At 41.4% G+C, this 18,097-nt stretch overlaps 1 protein-coding gene across 6 annotated transcripts in view; it reads right to left on the bottom strand.

Annotated features, from left to right (window-relative positions):
• The window catches only part of adgrb1a (adhesion G protein-coupled receptor B1a), a 237,625-nt gene that overhangs the window by 31,962 nt on the left and 187,566 nt on the right, over nucleotides 1-18,097 (bottom strand). For 5 of the 6 annotated variants that reach the window (XM_081597388.1, XM_081597383.1, XM_081597385.1 and 2 more), the window contains exons 20-24: nucleotides 17,151-17,253; nucleotides 16,914-17,064; nucleotides 16,755-16,824; nucleotides 16,393-16,459; nucleotides 7,682-7,767 (exon numbers count right to left, since the gene is read on the bottom strand). In XM_081597388.1, coding sequence (XP_081453514.1) covers nucleotides 7,682-7,767; nucleotides 16,393-16,459; nucleotides 16,755-16,824; nucleotides 16,914-17,064; nucleotides 17,151-17,253 — 477 coding nt within the window. Of the gene's footprint in view, nucleotides 1-4,341; nucleotides 4,402-7,681; nucleotides 7,768-16,392; nucleotides 16,460-16,754; nucleotides 16,825-16,913; nucleotides 17,065-17,150; nucleotides 17,254-18,097 lie in introns of all 6 variants that reach the window. The other variant, XM_081597386.1, reaches the window with a different exon arrangement.

Below are 18,097 nucleotides of genomic sequence, written 5' to 3'. Positions count from 1 at the left end.
ATACACTAATTATCTCATTAACTAATTGTTCTTCTCCGGCTATTAACTTTTTACTTGTAATGAACATCAACAATAATACATCAGTTTGTCTGTTTCTTTTTGTCTGTCTGCTCTGTCTTTTCAAACCTCCAGTGGGTCATGGAAGATTGTACTGAGCCAGGTTCTGGTTAAGCTGGAGGTTTCTTCCGGTTAAAGGGGAGTTTTTCTTCCCCACTGTTGCTACATGCATGTTCAGAGGGATTAATGTAAAGGCAACAACAAAACACAAGGAGTTGTCACTACATTCTCCTCCTGAAGGAGTGGATGCTGTGAGTCAATTACTCCATGTAATCTGCTGGTTTTCTTATGTAGAAACTTTTTAAACAAATTTGAAAAATTTACTTAGCCTTACTTTGTACTGTTTGAAAACGAAAGAAACGAAGACTGAAATTACACTGTCATCAACATAACTTAACACCTCTTATGAACATGAAGGAGTCTTCATGAATGTTTATGACTGTTGTCATTTGGTAAATAAAAGTGTCATTAGTGTCAAAGGACACTTCAGTTGTAAATATTTATGAAGACTCCTTCAACTTGAATATATGCACCATTGAATTGAAAAGATTTTTTGTAGTGTCAAGATGACATTTGTTGTGAATTGGTACTAAATAAAGTGATTTTTTTTTTTAAAAAGGAGGAAAAAAAAGGCAAGTCAAATACATTCATCCCCATGTCAATGAGCAGTGGAAAAGTGTATCTTCTTTCAGTTCTCAAGAAGCTTTCTGCATGATTCTATTGGTAGTTTTTATGGCTCGAAAGTCTCCTGGAAATCATCCTAATCACAGAATTTCTCTGCTATTCAAGTCTCTGGCTAGGCAACTTCCACAAGTCAAGATTACTTTCAGTCAGAAAAACCATGGTGGAAAAAAGTTGATTTTAGATGTGAATCTGAAAGAGGTACGAAGAATGTTGAACCATAAAATAATTTTTAAAACCGTTTGACAGAACTCAGCGTAACTGAAGAATATTCTATTAGAAATAGAACTCATTTGAAAGAGCATGACTTCCTATAACATGACATATAATTACTGTTGCATACTTTACATGTGTAGTGGTTTGAGAAACTGCCAGGGAGCAACACTAGAGAAAATGACTATTAAACATGTGAATATTACAAGTTGTGTACTAAATGAACATGAGAAAATAAATACTGTACCATGTTATCATAACATTTAATTAGTTGCACCTGCAGTGCCTCCTGTTAGCATGTACAAACAAAACTACCCAGCCAATGCCCTGCTTGTAAATCTGAACTGGGTTTCTATTAGGAGTTTCCAGAATATTCCATCAGTCTTCAACATATGTTACTTTTTACCTGAGTTGATTTAAATAAATTAAAAGCTAAATGCTGCATTTCTGCTGTGGAATTATATTTTGTCTTTTATTACTGTATGGGATTAGATTTATTCTTTTACAACAGGTATTAAAGTTTAAATTAATTAAATGAGTATGAGATGCTGTAGTAATATGAGCACATGGGTCTAATATGTTATGACAGTGGTCACCAAACTTTTTCCTGTGAGGGTCACATAACTTTTCCCTTCTCTGGTGGGGGGCCGGAGTCAGTTTGTAACAGAAAAAGTTACACGTTTATCACCTGCGCTGCCGGAAGTTGTTGACGGGGGTGGGAGGTGGGGTTGCGTTCCTTGACTGATTTTTACCCAGAAAGCACATGGGCAAAAACCGTTAGTGAAACGGTCACTGGGACTGACTAGTATATATTCCATTGAGGGAAAGTAACATAAATGCTAGTTTTGAAGTATAAGTTACTACTTACAGGCATTGCTTCAAAGAACTCAACCTGGAATGCAGCATTCATAACAAACAAGTGTGTTCATCTGCTCTACCGCTAGCAAACAACCGTACTGAATAAATAACATAAAAGTCAAGCAGTTCCCTAAAAGTCCAACAGATGGCAGCAATGCGCCATGCAAAACAAAACAACCCCAGTTTACAAGACACACCTCCTGCTAAAGAGCCCCCTGGTGGTTGAAGAAAAATCCACATATAAGCTGGAAAATATAATATATGAAAAAAAAATCTGAATGCTCTCTGGCATTGTTCAGGGGGCCGGACCAAATGTGGAGGTGGCCCGTAGTTTAGGGACCACTGTGTTATGGAATATTGTGTACCAGAGATTGTATAGCTTTCAGGTTTTGCTAACTGGACTGACAAAATCTCAGAAGTAGCAACTTCTTATTAGGAAGTATGATTCGTAAAACTGAAACTGTTAAAAGTAACCCAAAATCATTATTTATGCAGGCAGACATGGTGGTAAAATTCCAGAATTAATTTGTTTTGCAGCTTGAGGTGTGGCTAAAATCTACATAACTGAGTTATCTTTTCTGCCTGATCTCCAACAGATATCATTTGCATTTTATTCAAATTAGTTGATTAAACGACATGACTCATTTAGTTTTTGATCTCTCACATCATGAACCTCAGTAAAGACGTAAATTTGTCTTTAACACTATACAGTAAACAACAGTTTAAACTTGGAAATGTGGTCATCAAATATGATGAGCATGGTCATTATAATAAGAATATACATGAATGGATGTCTCAACAGACATCTGCTCTCATCAGGTATATCATGAAGGTATAATTTTCACTACATATGAATACTTTCAATATATAATACGAAACAAAACTTCTGAAAACAGTGGTGCAAACTTGATCACTTTTGAGTTGGGAAACGTACGTTCATTTTTGACTCCATTTTTTATTGATAAAATATTGGTGGATGACTTAAGGAAGATAACAGATGGTTTTCTACAAGGATAACGGTCCAAAGGCAGCTGTTGAACAGGCACCCAGCTGATGAAATGAATCACACAGTATACAAGGAGACTGAGGCTGATCAGCAGAGCGTTAGCTGGGCACAGCTAGTAACTTAGCACTGTTTTTCTGCCAATGTTTAGCCTTTGGATAACAAGATGGCTAACTCACAGCTGCAAGTAATCATACAGTATGTTAACTTGGAAGTACAACTCTGCTCTCTCTTGTTTTTGACTGGCTTCATAGAAATGGCTCTGAATCCAACTGGACATACCAGCGATGAAGCAACTAATATATTCCTCGCTTGGTGACAAAGTGGTGTGTCTGCTGTAAATCTATGTCCTCAAGCTATGGAGCATATCTGAAATAGTGATGCATTGAAGGTTTTGGTAGGAACTACCTCCACCCATCAGTTAATAACGCACTTAATCCTTTGAGGATATTGGAAACATTCTGACTAAAAAGTAAAGAAGCCAGCCTCCCTGCTGCCTGGGCAAAAAGAAATGTAACAGGTGCACTATATACCATTTTGCTGAATTCTTGGTTGTCTAAGATTTTTACCCGAAGAAAGATGGTCTTCTAGTAGTGGAATTTAAAAAAAAAACATGTCTATAATTCTGGCTTTATGTTCACATGACTGGATGGAAAAAGTCTCCTTTCTGGAACTTATTTTAAAAATATCCAAATATTTTGACACATAGAAAGATTTTCAAGCATGAACTCAGACACACATACACATTATAGCTGTTCTGAATGGCTGTGTAAGACTTGGTTGGTTTTATTAATAAAGTCCTAAAGTATTGTGTGATTTATTTAGATTCCATTTTATAATGCTGACCCAACAAGCCAGTCTAATCCTCAAACATTTTTAAGTAATACTTCAGATTACATTTTACTTTACAAGCTTGGGTGATCATCTAAAAGCTATGAATTTAACCACAGCGAGGCAAATTAGTACTTGAATATATTTTTAGAAATTAATTCATTGGGTGACTATACATGTATGAAACCCAAACTACAGCACACCTATTTAAACATAAGTGTCAATCTTCTTGTTTTAAAGACAACCAAAGGAGCACTATCAAGTGAATAATCAATACATCATAAAACTATGCAGACCAGTAAAACAGTATCAGATTTATATCTGGGACATTCTTATTTGCAATATATCAAATAAGACCATCAGATACCACATGAAATATTTAATTCACAACCATTCTGAACCAAAGTTGTATAGAAAAGAAAATATTAATTGTACTGCTCTACTGCTGTGAGTTTATTGATAGGAAAAAGATAGCATTTCTCTAAAAGCACTAGAGACGTCATTAAGGCATAGGCAGTGTTAGGTTCTAGACAGCTAGCAGGAGGCAGGAAAACTGCAAGACCAGTGAAATAGTGGGGTGTATAGGCAGTAAATAATAGTGAGTCAATCACTGATGCTTGCTAGAGGAATCAGCTTGTTTGGTAATTGGCAGGGCTGGTAGCCTTAGAGAGGAAAGTCGGATGGGCAGATAATTTTACCCAATCACTGATGAGATGGGAGGGGGCTTCTGAGACTGATGTGTTCCTGATTGGAGAGCCCTGAGTGAGAGAGAGGGGATTCTGTGCAAACTCAAACATGACAATTCGTACAGCAGAACGAATACAGTGAACAGAGAGATCATCGGAGAAAGCAAGTACTTTTCAGAGAGAGAGAGAAACAAACAAAAACAATCATATGTACCAACAATGCTCATGGAGATGGAAAACAGCCGGAAGAGTAAAGGGGATCAGGGTGCGTGAGAGTGCTAATAAATAACCGACAAATTCCACTAAGGCAGCCTACAAATTCAAACAAAGGTCCAACGCGATTTGGAGCTCAGTTTCATGTGTAATAGGAACAAAATATATAATGTGCAGAGAATGTTTCCATAATAACCAACAGCACTGTTGGCATGAAGCATGACTCAAGTAGTTTGGGTGGAGGTAGCTTAAAGGGAGAATGTAGAACCTGGGCACCAAGTAGAGCTAAGGCACATAAGAACTAAGGCACATAATCAGACACCAATGAATGTGTGCACATTTGTGCTTTCAGTTAAGTGGACAAGAGTTGTAGCGTAGAAGTGTTTTGAGTGGTCTGTTTGATAAGAAAAGTGCCGCCAAAAAAGCAGACCATCTCTTTTCCTGAGTGTGCTCAAATATGATGGCATGGCAACTTGTTCAGCTATGACTTGATCCAATGTAAATACTAAATTTAGTGGTTTGCCAAACACATGAAACACCTGTCCACACCTTAAATCCCAGTAATATTTAAAGGTGGATGGTGGATGAGAGGATGGTATCACCCACCACACCAAAACCAAACAGAAATACCCACAACAGGCCATGAATGCCCACATCCACGTAAAGGGAAAATCAGAGGTCAATTGGCCAAACATGCATGTTTTAGGACCCTGGGAGGAAGCCGGAGTCCCCAGAGAGAACCCCTTCATCGACGGGGATCATGGAAATTCCACTTACAAAGGCTCCAGCTGAGATTCCAAACCAGTATCTTCTTCTGGATCCATCAATGGTACATTCTAATAAAGACAACTGGGTCATTATCAACCAAAATCCACAAAACGATGGACAAAACCAGCTTGACAATGAGATCATTTGTGACCTTCAAGTTAAGTAGGTGGTGGAAGTCAAGCTCAAGTCTCAATGAGCCTAGATGATGGTAGGGACGTTAGCTTCCATCAGTTGCTGACTTAATCGCATTTAATAATGCATATCTTTACTTGAATCAAAATCATCTGTGACAAAACATTTCTGTCATACTCCTGTAAGGACATATCACGCATTGAGCTGCCACCTGCTGTTCATAAAATAATGAATTAATTAATAATGCCAGAGATATCCTGCACAGATATCCTGCTGGTTTAATTAAAAAAATTAAACCGGCAGATTAGATTAGATTAGAAGCTTTGTTAAAAAGCTTCTAATCTTTCGGGTTAAATGAGTCTGAGGTTGATTAGTTTTATTATACTATACTATACTATTGGCTATTAACCATCACTGCTTTGGTTAAAAAAAAAAAAGAACAAAAAAGTAAAAAGAAAACTACCCTTGGCTTACATCTACTGATCTGTTGTATCTCAGTCCATTGCAGCCTGGCTTGTCCAGTCTGTGTAAATAACAAAAGAAACGTTCGCCATTGCTACATCACACTCTTGAAGGCAGCTAATCCCTGTTAGTTGGCCAATACAGGGCAGTGGATGGATGTGTTGACATCTCAGAGGGTAAACAGCAACAGGCTGATTTCTACCTACAATGCCATCTGAGTCATTAAAAAAAAACAGACTGAGGAAAGCTATTTTCATTTTGTGAAAGAGGCTTAAAGCCGAAGTAGGTAATTTTATTTTATTAAAATTTTTTTTTTTTTTTTACATATTTGTTAAAAAAAAACATCACTTTGTCCAGACAGTATAATAAGATTCAGATAATCTGTTAAAATATCAAGCTACTCAACCTCCTTCCTGTGGCTCTACTGACATCTGCAGAAATAAACTGCATGGTTAGAAACAACCAATCAGAGCCAGGAGGAGAATCGTAGTCATTAACTATAGTGCAGTTGTTTCCCAATCCATGCGGGACACCTAAAACTGCCCCGCATGTTTTAGGTGTTTCTTTGTTTCAGTCCAGGTGATTTCAATTGACAGGTGTTTGCTGAACTGCAATCAGCTGAATCAAGTCAGGATAAAGCAAGGGAACATCTAAAACATGTTCCCTTGTTGTCCTTGAGGTACACTCTCCTTGAGGGACAGTGTGTCTCATTGACGGATGTTGCCTTGAGGACCAGGATTGGGAAACACTGCCCTACTATACACGCTGCTAACAGCCTCCCCCTAGAACTCTGCCAGGCTACAGCTCGTTCCCCACAGCTAGCATGACTTGCAAGTTCAGGCAAGTTAGCATGGCCACCCATAAAGGCAGATAAATAGGTTTCCTTTAATGAGAAGTTGGTGTTCCACCATTAACAGATTGAGCATAAGATGAAGATGATTGACAGTCCTCCTGGCTCTGACTGGTTGTTTCAGTCAAGGAGCAGTGCATTTCTGCAGATGACAGTAGAGCCACAGGCAAATATGTAAAAGAAAAAAAAAAAAAAGTCTTTTAAATAAAAGTTACATATTGGAAATTTAAAATGCTTTTCACCCAAGCTCACTTCCAGGCATTGCATGGAGAGGAAGCTGTACATCACATTTGATGTGCAAACATGGAACCAACTTGTTTCATATGTGTAGTATAAACATATATCATACAGAATTAAAAGAAGCATAATGTCTCTTTCAGATGAGAAAGCTTCACCCCTGGTCAGCAACAGTACAGCCAAATCGTAGTCTCTCACTAGGTACTGTAGCACTAAGCTATTTACTGAGATTTATAAATGCAACTAAACCGTTTTCAGATATGCAAGAGCAGATAGAGCAGATAGAGATAAGGAAATTAAGTCCAACACATAATTTGTTTTTACACCCTGATTCCCTTTACTGAAAAGAGAAGAAGTAGTAGGATTAAAAAGAGGATGAATTTACAGAGCTTTTACATTAAGAGCAACACCTGCAAACAAAGAGCAGCTGGAGGAGAATGCAACACTTCAGAAACATAAAAGAAAGCAATGAGATGAGTCATCAATTTGCTCAGTTTGTGCAGGACCAATAACCAGACAGTCTTTGTTTTTTTTTGGTCTAGTTCACTCAGAGGATTCCAGCATCAGATTTAGCCATTTCAGTTGACCGTTATTTCAGAGCTGAAGCTGATAACAGCCACAGTCCCCTCCATAAGCGGCCAGCCTGGTTATAGGTCACTGTGTAAAATGAATGTGTGGTTTAAGGCATACCCCGCCCTCTCCTTTAGTTTCATATCAGTAATGCCATCTTTGGAGACCAGTTTGTTAAAAACGAGAATCCCAATAACCATGTTAACCTGCCAAAGAGAAGAGGCACAGGGTTAAAGCAGAGTAAAGGCACTTTTATTGCTTCAGAACATGCAGCACCACTGTAGTGAGGATGATGATGGTGGTGGTGTCTATAATGTCCAGCATGCATGTAAATGGCTTGCAGAACAGACTCTAGGTAAGCTCACTGCTGGCTCTGAATTCTAAAAACTGTAACATATCTTATTAAATTTGAGTCACAGGCATTAAATGATGCAAAAAATGAGGAAAAAAAGAAATTAAAAACAGGTTTTAAAGATTAAATAAAATTCATTATGAACAGGAGGGATGAGCAGCAAACAGAAATCATACATACAATATGAGTGAAATCAAAGGTGCTAGGAGTGATGGTGCATAGCTGATTAGATGAATTCTTATTTCAGATTTTATGTATATAAACATTTCTTCATGTAATCAGACAATGGTCAGAGTGAGCTAGGCTTTTAGTATGACTGCAGAGTAAGAGTCTGACAGGTTAAAAACAAACTGATCCTCATAGGAAGGAAGGGCCGAGGACTGAAGGAACTAAAACTGTTTATAGACGTCTGGTTTTGGTTGATCATGAGAGTTTAGAGGACCGTTAATATGTCAGTTTTCCACCACAGAATGTTGCTGGCTAAGTTGAGCCCTTTTCTCTGTGAAATAGCAACTGTGAGAAGAGAAGGAGCTTTTCTTGAGCCTTATTAGTCTTTTTTCATGGACATTTGCATTCACAGCAGTAAGATTAGGACTGAATTAACCTAATTTATAGATTTTTTTTTACACTGACTTGACCTTTTTTTTTAAATGATGTCCTTTCATCATAAAACATTTGACACACCCTCAATGACTAAAGCAGGACAGAGCCACATGGATCATTTAGAACAGGGGTGCCCAAAGTAGGTCCTCTAGGGCAGTGTTTTTCAACCCTGGTCCTCAAGCCACACTGCCCTGTATGTTTTAGGTATTTCCCTGCTTCAACACACATGATTTTAATTGATGGCTGACTAACAAGCTTTTTCTGAACTGCAATCATCTGAATGGGGTGTGTTAAAGCAGGGAAACATCTAAAACATGCAGGGCAGTGTGCCTTGAGGATCAGGGTTGGGAAACACTGCTCTAGGGCCGGCATCCTGCAAGTTTTAGTTCTATCCCTGGTTTGATGCACCTGGAGGAAATAATGGCTCGTTAGAAGCCCAAAGAGGAACATTGACAAGCTGAAAAGGTTGTTACTACCACTAGGGAGAGAACTAAAACGTGTACGATTCCGGCCCTTGAGGACCGACTTTGGACACCCCTGATTTAGAAGGTTGGTCTTATTTTGGTGGAATCTGGTAAGAATGCAGACCAGAGGTCACACTTAAGAACAGACTCCAGGGGACATAGATGGTGGAAAAGAGCTGGAATAGCTGCAACTGGACTGACGTGAATGTCACCAGACACATACAATGCATAGCATTACCAGCACTTGGCAGGTTGTGTAGGATATGAACTATAAATAGTGTCATGATGTGTCGTTGGGGGTGTGGTGAGGATGTACGCCAAGGACCCAGGTTGTAGAAAGTAAGTGGAGATTTATTGATAATTCAGCTCACATACAGTCCAGGAAGCTGGCAGAACAGGAAGCTAGAGCTCAGCATCGGTAGCAACAGTACAGCTGGAACGAGAGCATGCGTTGACACAGGACTAACAGTTCTACAATGACGACTAACTAAACTGAACAGACACTCAGGACTTCACAGTTCTACTGAGATCACTGACATATGACACGACAACTGTGAAAGACAAGTCACAACAAGGATCCGATGAAGAACAAAGGATATAGGTGGGTTTAAATACACAAGGAGGGTAATCAGGGAATGAGACACACTTGGGAAACAATCAAGGGAGGAAGAGACCGAACGACACAGGGACTCACAGGAACACAGATATAAATAAACACAGAAAACCTAGAATAAACACACTGAGAACACAGATCACAACAAATAGGAACACAAAAAATGTAAGAATATTGAAAGACTAATGAAAAATATATAATTGCTCCACATACTACTAATAACTTTGATTAATTGGAAAAAGTTATATTTATGTTTTTACAACAATAGCAGAGGCATTCTCAGCAAGAAATTGTTAAAAATTATTTTTTGTAACTAAAAATGGCCTGGTATAAGACCTGAAAACGCTGGAAGTTGGGTTTAATTTTGGCTTAGTCTTTACCATGACTTTAACTGTTCAACCACAATTATGAAAGATGTAAATGTGCAAGTTATGAACAAGCCCAGTACACTGTAACCTCATGACATTAAGCAACAAATAAAAATTAAAAAAATGGACAGAAAAGGAAGAAACCCCAACGTACAGGCGCCGAGATGGGGGGCAACAAGTATGCCCACTCCTGCCCGGCGCCTCTCACCGTGGGTAACTCCAGAGTGGAAGTACGTCCAGCCCCTCTCAAGGAGACTGGTTCCAGAACCAGAGCCATGCCCAGGAGAGGCCAACTATTTCTAGCCGGAACCTCTCAGCCTAGCACACTAGCACCAGTTCCTTCCCCACCAGAGGTGACGTTCCACATCCAAAGAGCAAGCTTCCGTAGCCGAGGATCAGACTGCCATTGTCCCCTCCCTCGGCTGCCGCCCGTAACACATAGCACCCGACCCCTTTGGACCCTCCGACAGGTGGTGAGCCCATTGGAAGGGGGACCCACGTCTCCTCTTCGGGCTGAGCTCCGTGGGCTCCGTGGGTAAAAGCCCGGCCACCAGGCGCTCGCCACCGTGCCCCACCTCCAGGCCTGGCTCCAGAGTGGGGCCCCTGTGACCCGCGTCCGGGCGAGGGAACGCTAAATCCAAGGTTGTTGTGCATCATAAGCGGTCTTCGGGCTGCGCTTTGTCTGGTTCCTCACCTAGGACCTGTCTGCCTTGGGTGACCCTACCAGGGGCATAAAGACCCAGACAGCATAGCTCCTAGGATAATTGGGACACTCAAACCCCTCCACCACAATAAGGTAGCAGTCCGAGGAGAGGCCCTTGTTCTACTGACTGGGGGACTTCAACGCTCACGTGGGCAATGACAGTGAGACCTGGAGGGGCATGGTTGGGAGGAACGGCCCCCCTGATCTGAACTCGAGTGGTGTTCTGTTGTTGGACTTCTGTGCTCGACACGGATTGTCCATCACGAACACCATGTTCAAGCATAAGGGTGTCCATATGTGCACTTGGCACCAGGACACCCTAGGCCGCAGTTCGATGATCGATTTTGTCATCGTTTCATCGGATCTGCATCCGTATGTCTTGGACACTCTGGTGAAGAGAGGTGCGGAGCTGTCCAATGATGGCTACCTGGTGGTGAGTTGGCTCCGGTGGTGGGGGAGGAAGCCGGTCAGACCTGGCAGGCCCAAACGTGTAGTGAGGGTCTGCTGGGAACATCTGGCGGAGTCCCCTGTGAGATGGAGCTTTAACTTCCATCTCCGGCAGAACTTCGAACACGTTCCGGGGGAGGTTGGGGACATTGAGTCTGAGTGGACCATGTTCTGTGCCTCCATTGCCGAGACGGCCTTTCTGAGGTGCGGCCGCAAGGTTGTTGGTGCCTGTAGAGGCGGCAACCCTAGAACCCGTTGGTGGACACCTTCGGTGAGGGATGCTGTCAAGCTTAAGAAGGAGTCCTATCGGGCCTTGTTGGCCTGTGGGACTCCAGAAGCAGCTGATGGGTACCGGCGGGCGAAGCGGCATGTGGCTCGTGTGGTCGCTGAGGCAAAAACTCGGGCGTGGGAGGAGTTTGGAGAGGCCATGGAGAAAGACTTCCGTACGGCTTCGAGGCGATTCTGGTCCACCATCCAGCGTCTCAGGAGGGGGAAGCAGTGCAGCACCAACACTGACCTCAACTCGGGACGTTGTGGGCTGGTGGGCGGAATACTTCGAAGACCTCCTCAATCCCACCAACAAGCCTTCTGTTGAGGAAGCTGAGCCTGGGGACTCTGGGTTGGGCTCTCCAGTCTCTGGGGACAAGGTCGCCGAGGTGGTCAATAAGCTCCTCAGTTGCAGGGCCCCGGGGGTGGATGAGATCCGCCCGAAGTTCCTTAAGGCTCTGGATGTTGTAGGGTTGTGTTGGCTCACGCGACTCTGCAATATCGCATGGACATCGGGGACAGTTCCCCTGGATTGGCAGACTGGGGTGGTGGTCCCCCTGTTTAAAGAGGGGGACCGGAGGGTGTGCTCCAATTACAGGGGTGTCACACTCTTAAGCCTCCCTGGTAAGGTCTATTCAGGGGTCCTGGAGAGGAGGGTCCGTCGGATAGTCGAACCTCGGATTCAGGAAGCGCAGTGTGGTTTTCATCCTGGTCATGGAACGCTGGACCAGCTCCACACCCTCAACAGGGTCCTGGAGGGGGTACTGGGCCCTTTGATATGGGCTGTCAGGTCCCTGTATGACCGATGTCAGAGTCTGGTCCGCATTGCCGGCAGTAAGCCAAGCTCGTTTCCGATGAGAGTTGGACTCCGCCAAGGCTGCCCTTTGTCACAGATTCTGTTCATTACCATCATGGACAGAATTTCTAGGCGCAGCCGAGGTGTTGAAGGGATCCATTTTGGTGGCCTTAGGATCGCATCCCTGCTTTTTGCGGATGATGTGGTCCTGTTGGCTTCATCAGATTGTGATCTGCAGCTCTCACTGGAGCGGTTTGCGGCCGAGTGTGAAGCGGCCGGGATGAGGCTCAGTGCCCCCAAATCCAAGGCCATGGTCTTGAGCCGGAAAAGGGTAGAGTGCCTTCTCCGGTTCAGGGGGGTCGTCCTGCCTCAAGTGGAGGAGTGTAAGTATCTGGGGATCTTGTTCACGAATGAGGGAAGAAAGGAGCGGGAGATCGACAGGCCGATCTGGGCAGTGTCTGCCGTGAAGCTGAGTCAAAAAGCGAAGCTCTCGATTTACCGGTCGATCTACGTTCCCATCCTCATCTATGGTCATGAGCTTTGGGTCATGACCGAAAGAACAAGATCATAGATCATGGAAGCTCGGTCATCCGGAAGGGACTCGGAGTAGAGCCGCTGCTCCTCCACGTCGAGAGGTGGCTCGGGCATCTGGTCAGGATGCCTCCTGGACGCCTCCCTGGTGAGGTGTTCTGGGCACGTCCCACCGGGAGGAGGCCTCGGGGAAGACCCAGGACACGCTGGAGGGACTACGTCTTTCGGCTGGCCTGGGAACGCTTTTGGGTTCCCCCGGAGGAGCTGGAAGAAGTGGCTGGGGAGAGGGAAGTCTGGGCCTCCCTTCTGAAGCTGCTGTCCCCGCGACCCGACCCCGGATAAGCGGAAGAAAATGGATGGATGGATGGATGGATGGATGGTGGACAGAAAAGTAGCAACAAAAGCAAACCTGTCAAAATAAATCATTTGTCTTGATAGGCATCCCAATCCAGGCCAAACAAAGATGAACAGTTCCAGTATTTGCTGTTGATGTGTTCTAATGTGTCTAATGAGGCATCCTGTGTGTCTGGTGACCTTCACTCCACTCAACTGCCAACGCCACCCTGTTCCTCTGGAGAACATTCTTTACATGGCAACTCTTTGTGGACCATTTATTCATATACAGCCCTTCAAGTAACAAGGGAACCCAAATAGCATATCTAAATTAACAAAATTCTTTAAGAATAAAAATATATTAGAAAAATGTTCCAGAATAATTTAAGACTGAAATTTAACTCCAAATCTAATCTTCATTCTCTTTTTTTCAATCTCTCATCAGGGATCAAAGTTCCTGGTCCCAATCTAAAATAGCAAACAGTTTCCACACACCTGGTTCCAGAGCTGCATGCTGTCTGACCTGGTTTGTTCTGACTATGGGATCTCTGAGTTAACAGGTGCCTGAACAGTTGAGGGTCTTCATGGTTCATACTTGAAAGGCAGCTCAGAAACAAATTTCAGCTAAAGAATCAGTAGCAGAATCTTCTCAGGTAAACCAAAAGATAAAAAATTCCCATGTCCCTAGGGGGATTCCATACCACCGAGTATACCTGAGGGATAAACTTAAGCCTAACAGTTTTGAAAACATAAACAATCACTTATGTTTTTTCTTCATTAAGCTGAAGGACATTTTGACCAATACAATCACTGATATTATGGGCACACACTACAGTGTCTGTAGACAGTTAGGTGGACACATAGAAATATAAACCTGTGTGTTGACAGCTTACACATAGTAATAGAGATAACAGTACTCTATGTTCCAAGCAAGGACAGACCATAAAGACGTAATAAAAGTGCCCAGAAAACGGATCATTGAAGAACCTCACAATTAATTTTTGTCTGCTTTGGATTTATGACTGTCAAATGACACAAAGTATGCTGTTTTGCTGCTTTGATGTTCTGCTATAGTATCATTAAGGAACTGATTATTTCAGGTTCCACTCTATATCTGAGGGTTTATACTTCAGGAATATTCTATAGATTTTTGTTGACTGCTTATTCCATTTGAAAATGAAATCATATCATTTATAAAATATGTATTTGATGGGAAATTTTAAACTGTGCAGTCATGACTGCACATATATATATATATATATGTGCAGTCATGACTGCACATATATATATATATATATATATATATATATATATATATATATATATATATATATATATATATATACACATATATGACTGATCAGTCATGTCATGTTACTAAGAGTTGTTAGCCTGGTCACTGAGCACATTTCTCCCAAACTGTTTTACAACTGGGAAGTGTAACACTGTAACACACTTTACATGATCCCAGCATTTGCAAATTTTATACAAGGATGCAAATACTTCTCTAGCTAAACAACATAACTGTAATTCATGTTCGTTTGGAACATATGCTTATTAACCATCATTAAACCAAATGGTAAACCTTTTAAAAAAAGCTAAGGTTGAGATGTTTAGATTCTGCTCTCAGTCAGACATGTATCCAGACTTTACCATGAACAAACAAGTTTCACATGCATATGCATACATGCATGTAGTGGTAACAGGAAACAACAATAGCAGAAAATACTGAAATTAAAAGGGCAGATAAATAGAAAGGAAGAGTGAAGAAGTAAAGAAAGGCAATGATATGAAACAGTAAAAGGTTATAGGATGAAAATGGGAAACATGGAAATTACGAGGAGCAAAGAAAGCAATTACTGAAATGTAGGATATTAAAACAAGAAAAGATGTGAGGTAAAAAGAAAAACGAGAGTGCAAACAAGTAATTAAGCAAAGAAAGGAAGGGAGGGTTAGAAATGAAAGAGAGGAAACTTAATGGAGCAGGAAGCTATAGAAGAAGCAAAAAAGACATAAAATCATGCAGACAGAGCAAAAGCAAAAGGAAATTAAAGAATAAGGTGCCTTGCAATGTCCCAGCTTATTTTCTCTGAGCATTACAATATTCCCAAAGAGTTCAAAAAATTAGGAATTCCCCTCATTTCTTTAATTCTTATCTTCAGATAAGAGAGTCAGACTTTCCTAAACTGGAATATTCTGAGCTGGTCTTGATTAAAGGTTTTCTAGAGTTTCAAATTCCTTCAGTTTTGTTTGGAAATGCCTCTCTCTTGTTTTCAGTCCAGACCACCAACCCGATTATTTTCAAATTCATAACTTATGTTTGTTACCAGTTAACTCTGGTCTAATTCATCTCTTTCACCATTTGCAATATAAAATTTTTTTAAATATGGGATGAAATTCATTCTTCAGAATTACAGACTGTTTAAATGTCACTGTGATCTGTAATCCATTCATTTTGTTCTCAAACAAGCAGACTTTATTTAGCAGAACAGTAAGCTTTGTGTCATTTGGTCATTTTAAATGTTAACTGGCTTTCCTTTTCCAACTGGAGTAATAAACTGAAACCAACTGCTTTTATATTTATGGTTGAAGGAATGTAAGTCTGTTTTTGACATATATTGGCTGCAGCTCCAGGTTAAAGGCTTCCTGTTGTCACTTGTACAGATTTGAATTAGCTTTCACAATTTGACCACATTGTGCAAAGCACAATGGACATTTACTTTTTTAGGATAGTTATAACTTGATTATAACTTGATAATTCCTTGCCATTATTTTTCAGTTGAGCTTTAGTTATAGAAAACACATTTTTCTGTACAAAAACCTGAAGAATATTTTTTGTAGATTGTTTAGCATCATAGTTCTCTGACTTGGAGCTGATGTTGGGAATGTATTGTTTTATGAAATATTCAACCAGCAATTAGGTTTAATATTTCTGAATTCTCACAGTAAAAGTTGTTAAAGACAAGTCAGTATAGACAAAAGTCTGTCAAAAAATTTCAGCCAAGATTTACCATCATTACCGACCTACAAAATGATGACTGGTGCTTAGCCAGTAAAAAGCTGCCAAGTCATATATCCTGGAGAACTAGTGGCCAATGCCATTTTAAAAGCTTGGAATATAACCTGTCGTCCTTATTTTCATTTTAATTAAGCATTTAATGAAAGATTGTGTTTAAATCTCTGACCAATAGCTTGCTATGGTAACTTTGTGCAAAAACTTGCATCCAAACAAAATACAGCATTCAGTTTCAAAGTGATAATGTGTTACATGGTAGTGACTATTGGCAGTGATGAACTTTGCTTTGATACAGAAGCTTTGACAGTCAAGAAACATATAAAAAGATAAGAAAATACCAAGACTACAGCTGCGGCAGGTCCAACAAATGCATAGAGAAGGCCTCCCTCCAAAGACAGCCAGCAGCTTCCAGAGAGCAGCAGAAGATAGAGAGGTGGAGAGAGACAGGTGATTGGAAGAAGTGATGTTTGGGTCGGTGAAAGATGAGAGGGGCAGAAATATGGAAGGTTGGAATGAAAGGGGTGTTGGCATGACAAGAAGGTGGGAAGTAAAATATAGATGAAACAAAGGAAGAGAAAGGTTAATTATGCTGTAAACATAACCCTTGTCTCATGTGTAATAGGCCAGTGTAATAGCCCAGTATTAATATATGTATAGAGGAGGAAGTTCACACCATTAACCCATAAGAAAACATGCTTACTAGTTTGGTGTTCCATATCCTTTTGCCTTGGTGAATCCCACTGAGATGGCTACAACAAGTGCTGGGAGACCTGGGAGGAAACAGAGGATTGGATGTTCACTCAGAGGAAGTTAAACAGCCATGAAGAGCAGAACAGCAGGCAACAATTGGAATCCCCACCCCAGCCGAGACACAAGAAGCGCTTCCGTATGATGCGGTTCCTGAGGCGACCGGTCACGGCCATGTATGACTGCCAGGCCTCAGTCAGAACCCAGCAGAATGATGACAGGAAGAAGAAATGAAGGAATGCTGCAATCAGGGTGCATAAAATCTGGAACAAAAAAGGAAGACATAACACACTGAACATGCCTGCTTGGTTGCAGTAGTCAAATAATATGGCCTCTCATTAGATCTAACCTTGTTCCTTGTTTGGGTCTGTCCAATGAGAATAAGGGCATTGGAGGAGATGATGGAGAGGCAGAAGTTAATGAGGATGACTGAGCGCTCCGATCGAATGTACCTGCAGGAAGCAGAAAAAGAAGGAACACTTAGATTCAAAATCGACAGCTCCAATTTAAAGGTTCCTTTAAATGCTATTAATGACTGATGATGGTGTCCACTGAGTTCCAGCTGCCAGCTTATTGTGTCTCTTCAAGCATCCAAGTGCATTGTTAACCTGGAAAATTAATACAAGTTGTTGGTCTTTCACCTTAAAGGGCTTAACTGCAGTACCCTGCTATAGGAACTATTAATCCCACAATGCATCAACCTATTTTCAAGAGTTTCACATCATGCATGTGACATCATGTTAACAAGAAGCCATTCTGTCTCTTCTACAGCCATCACTCACAAGGGTGACATCGGGGAGACATTGCACACAAGCCTTGACCCTTGCTTATTCATAATTCTGCATAAGGAATCTTTGCATTATACATTCCCCAAAAGAGACATTGTGTCTGGCTGTCTGAGGGAGAAGACACACAGCCATGCTCAGCTCCAGTCCACTCCTGAGAAGTGAATATTTACTGACGATGTGCCAGTGGAACCTACACCCTGCAGCTTAATGCCTGTTCCAGACCAGAGCTGAGGGGACAGCCGGTGTTCCAAACAAGCATGTGCAAGCCAAACATACAAACTGCAAACTGTTAGCCAAGCGGCTAACTTTACCCCGGTTTTCCCCACCAGCACTGATATTAAAGAAACCACCCTCTGACCACAGAGCTAGGCTTCCCTTGTTTATCAGATATTTCTTGATTTTTAAGGATTATTCAGGTGGCTGAATGGTGTATCTAATAATGTGGCCAGTGAGGGCATTATTTTATTTAACCATTATTTTACCAGGAAAGTCCCTTTATATAAAATCT

Source organism: Poecilia reticulata, chromosome 16, assembly GCF_904066995.2.
Source record: "Poecilia reticulata chromosome 16, P_reticulata-male-v2, whole genome shotgun sequence".
Taxonomy (NCBI): domain Eukaryota; kingdom Metazoa; phylum Chordata; class Actinopteri; order Cyprinodontiformes; family Poeciliidae; genus Poecilia; species Poecilia reticulata.
This window is presented reverse-complemented; position numbering and strand designations above follow the sequence as displayed.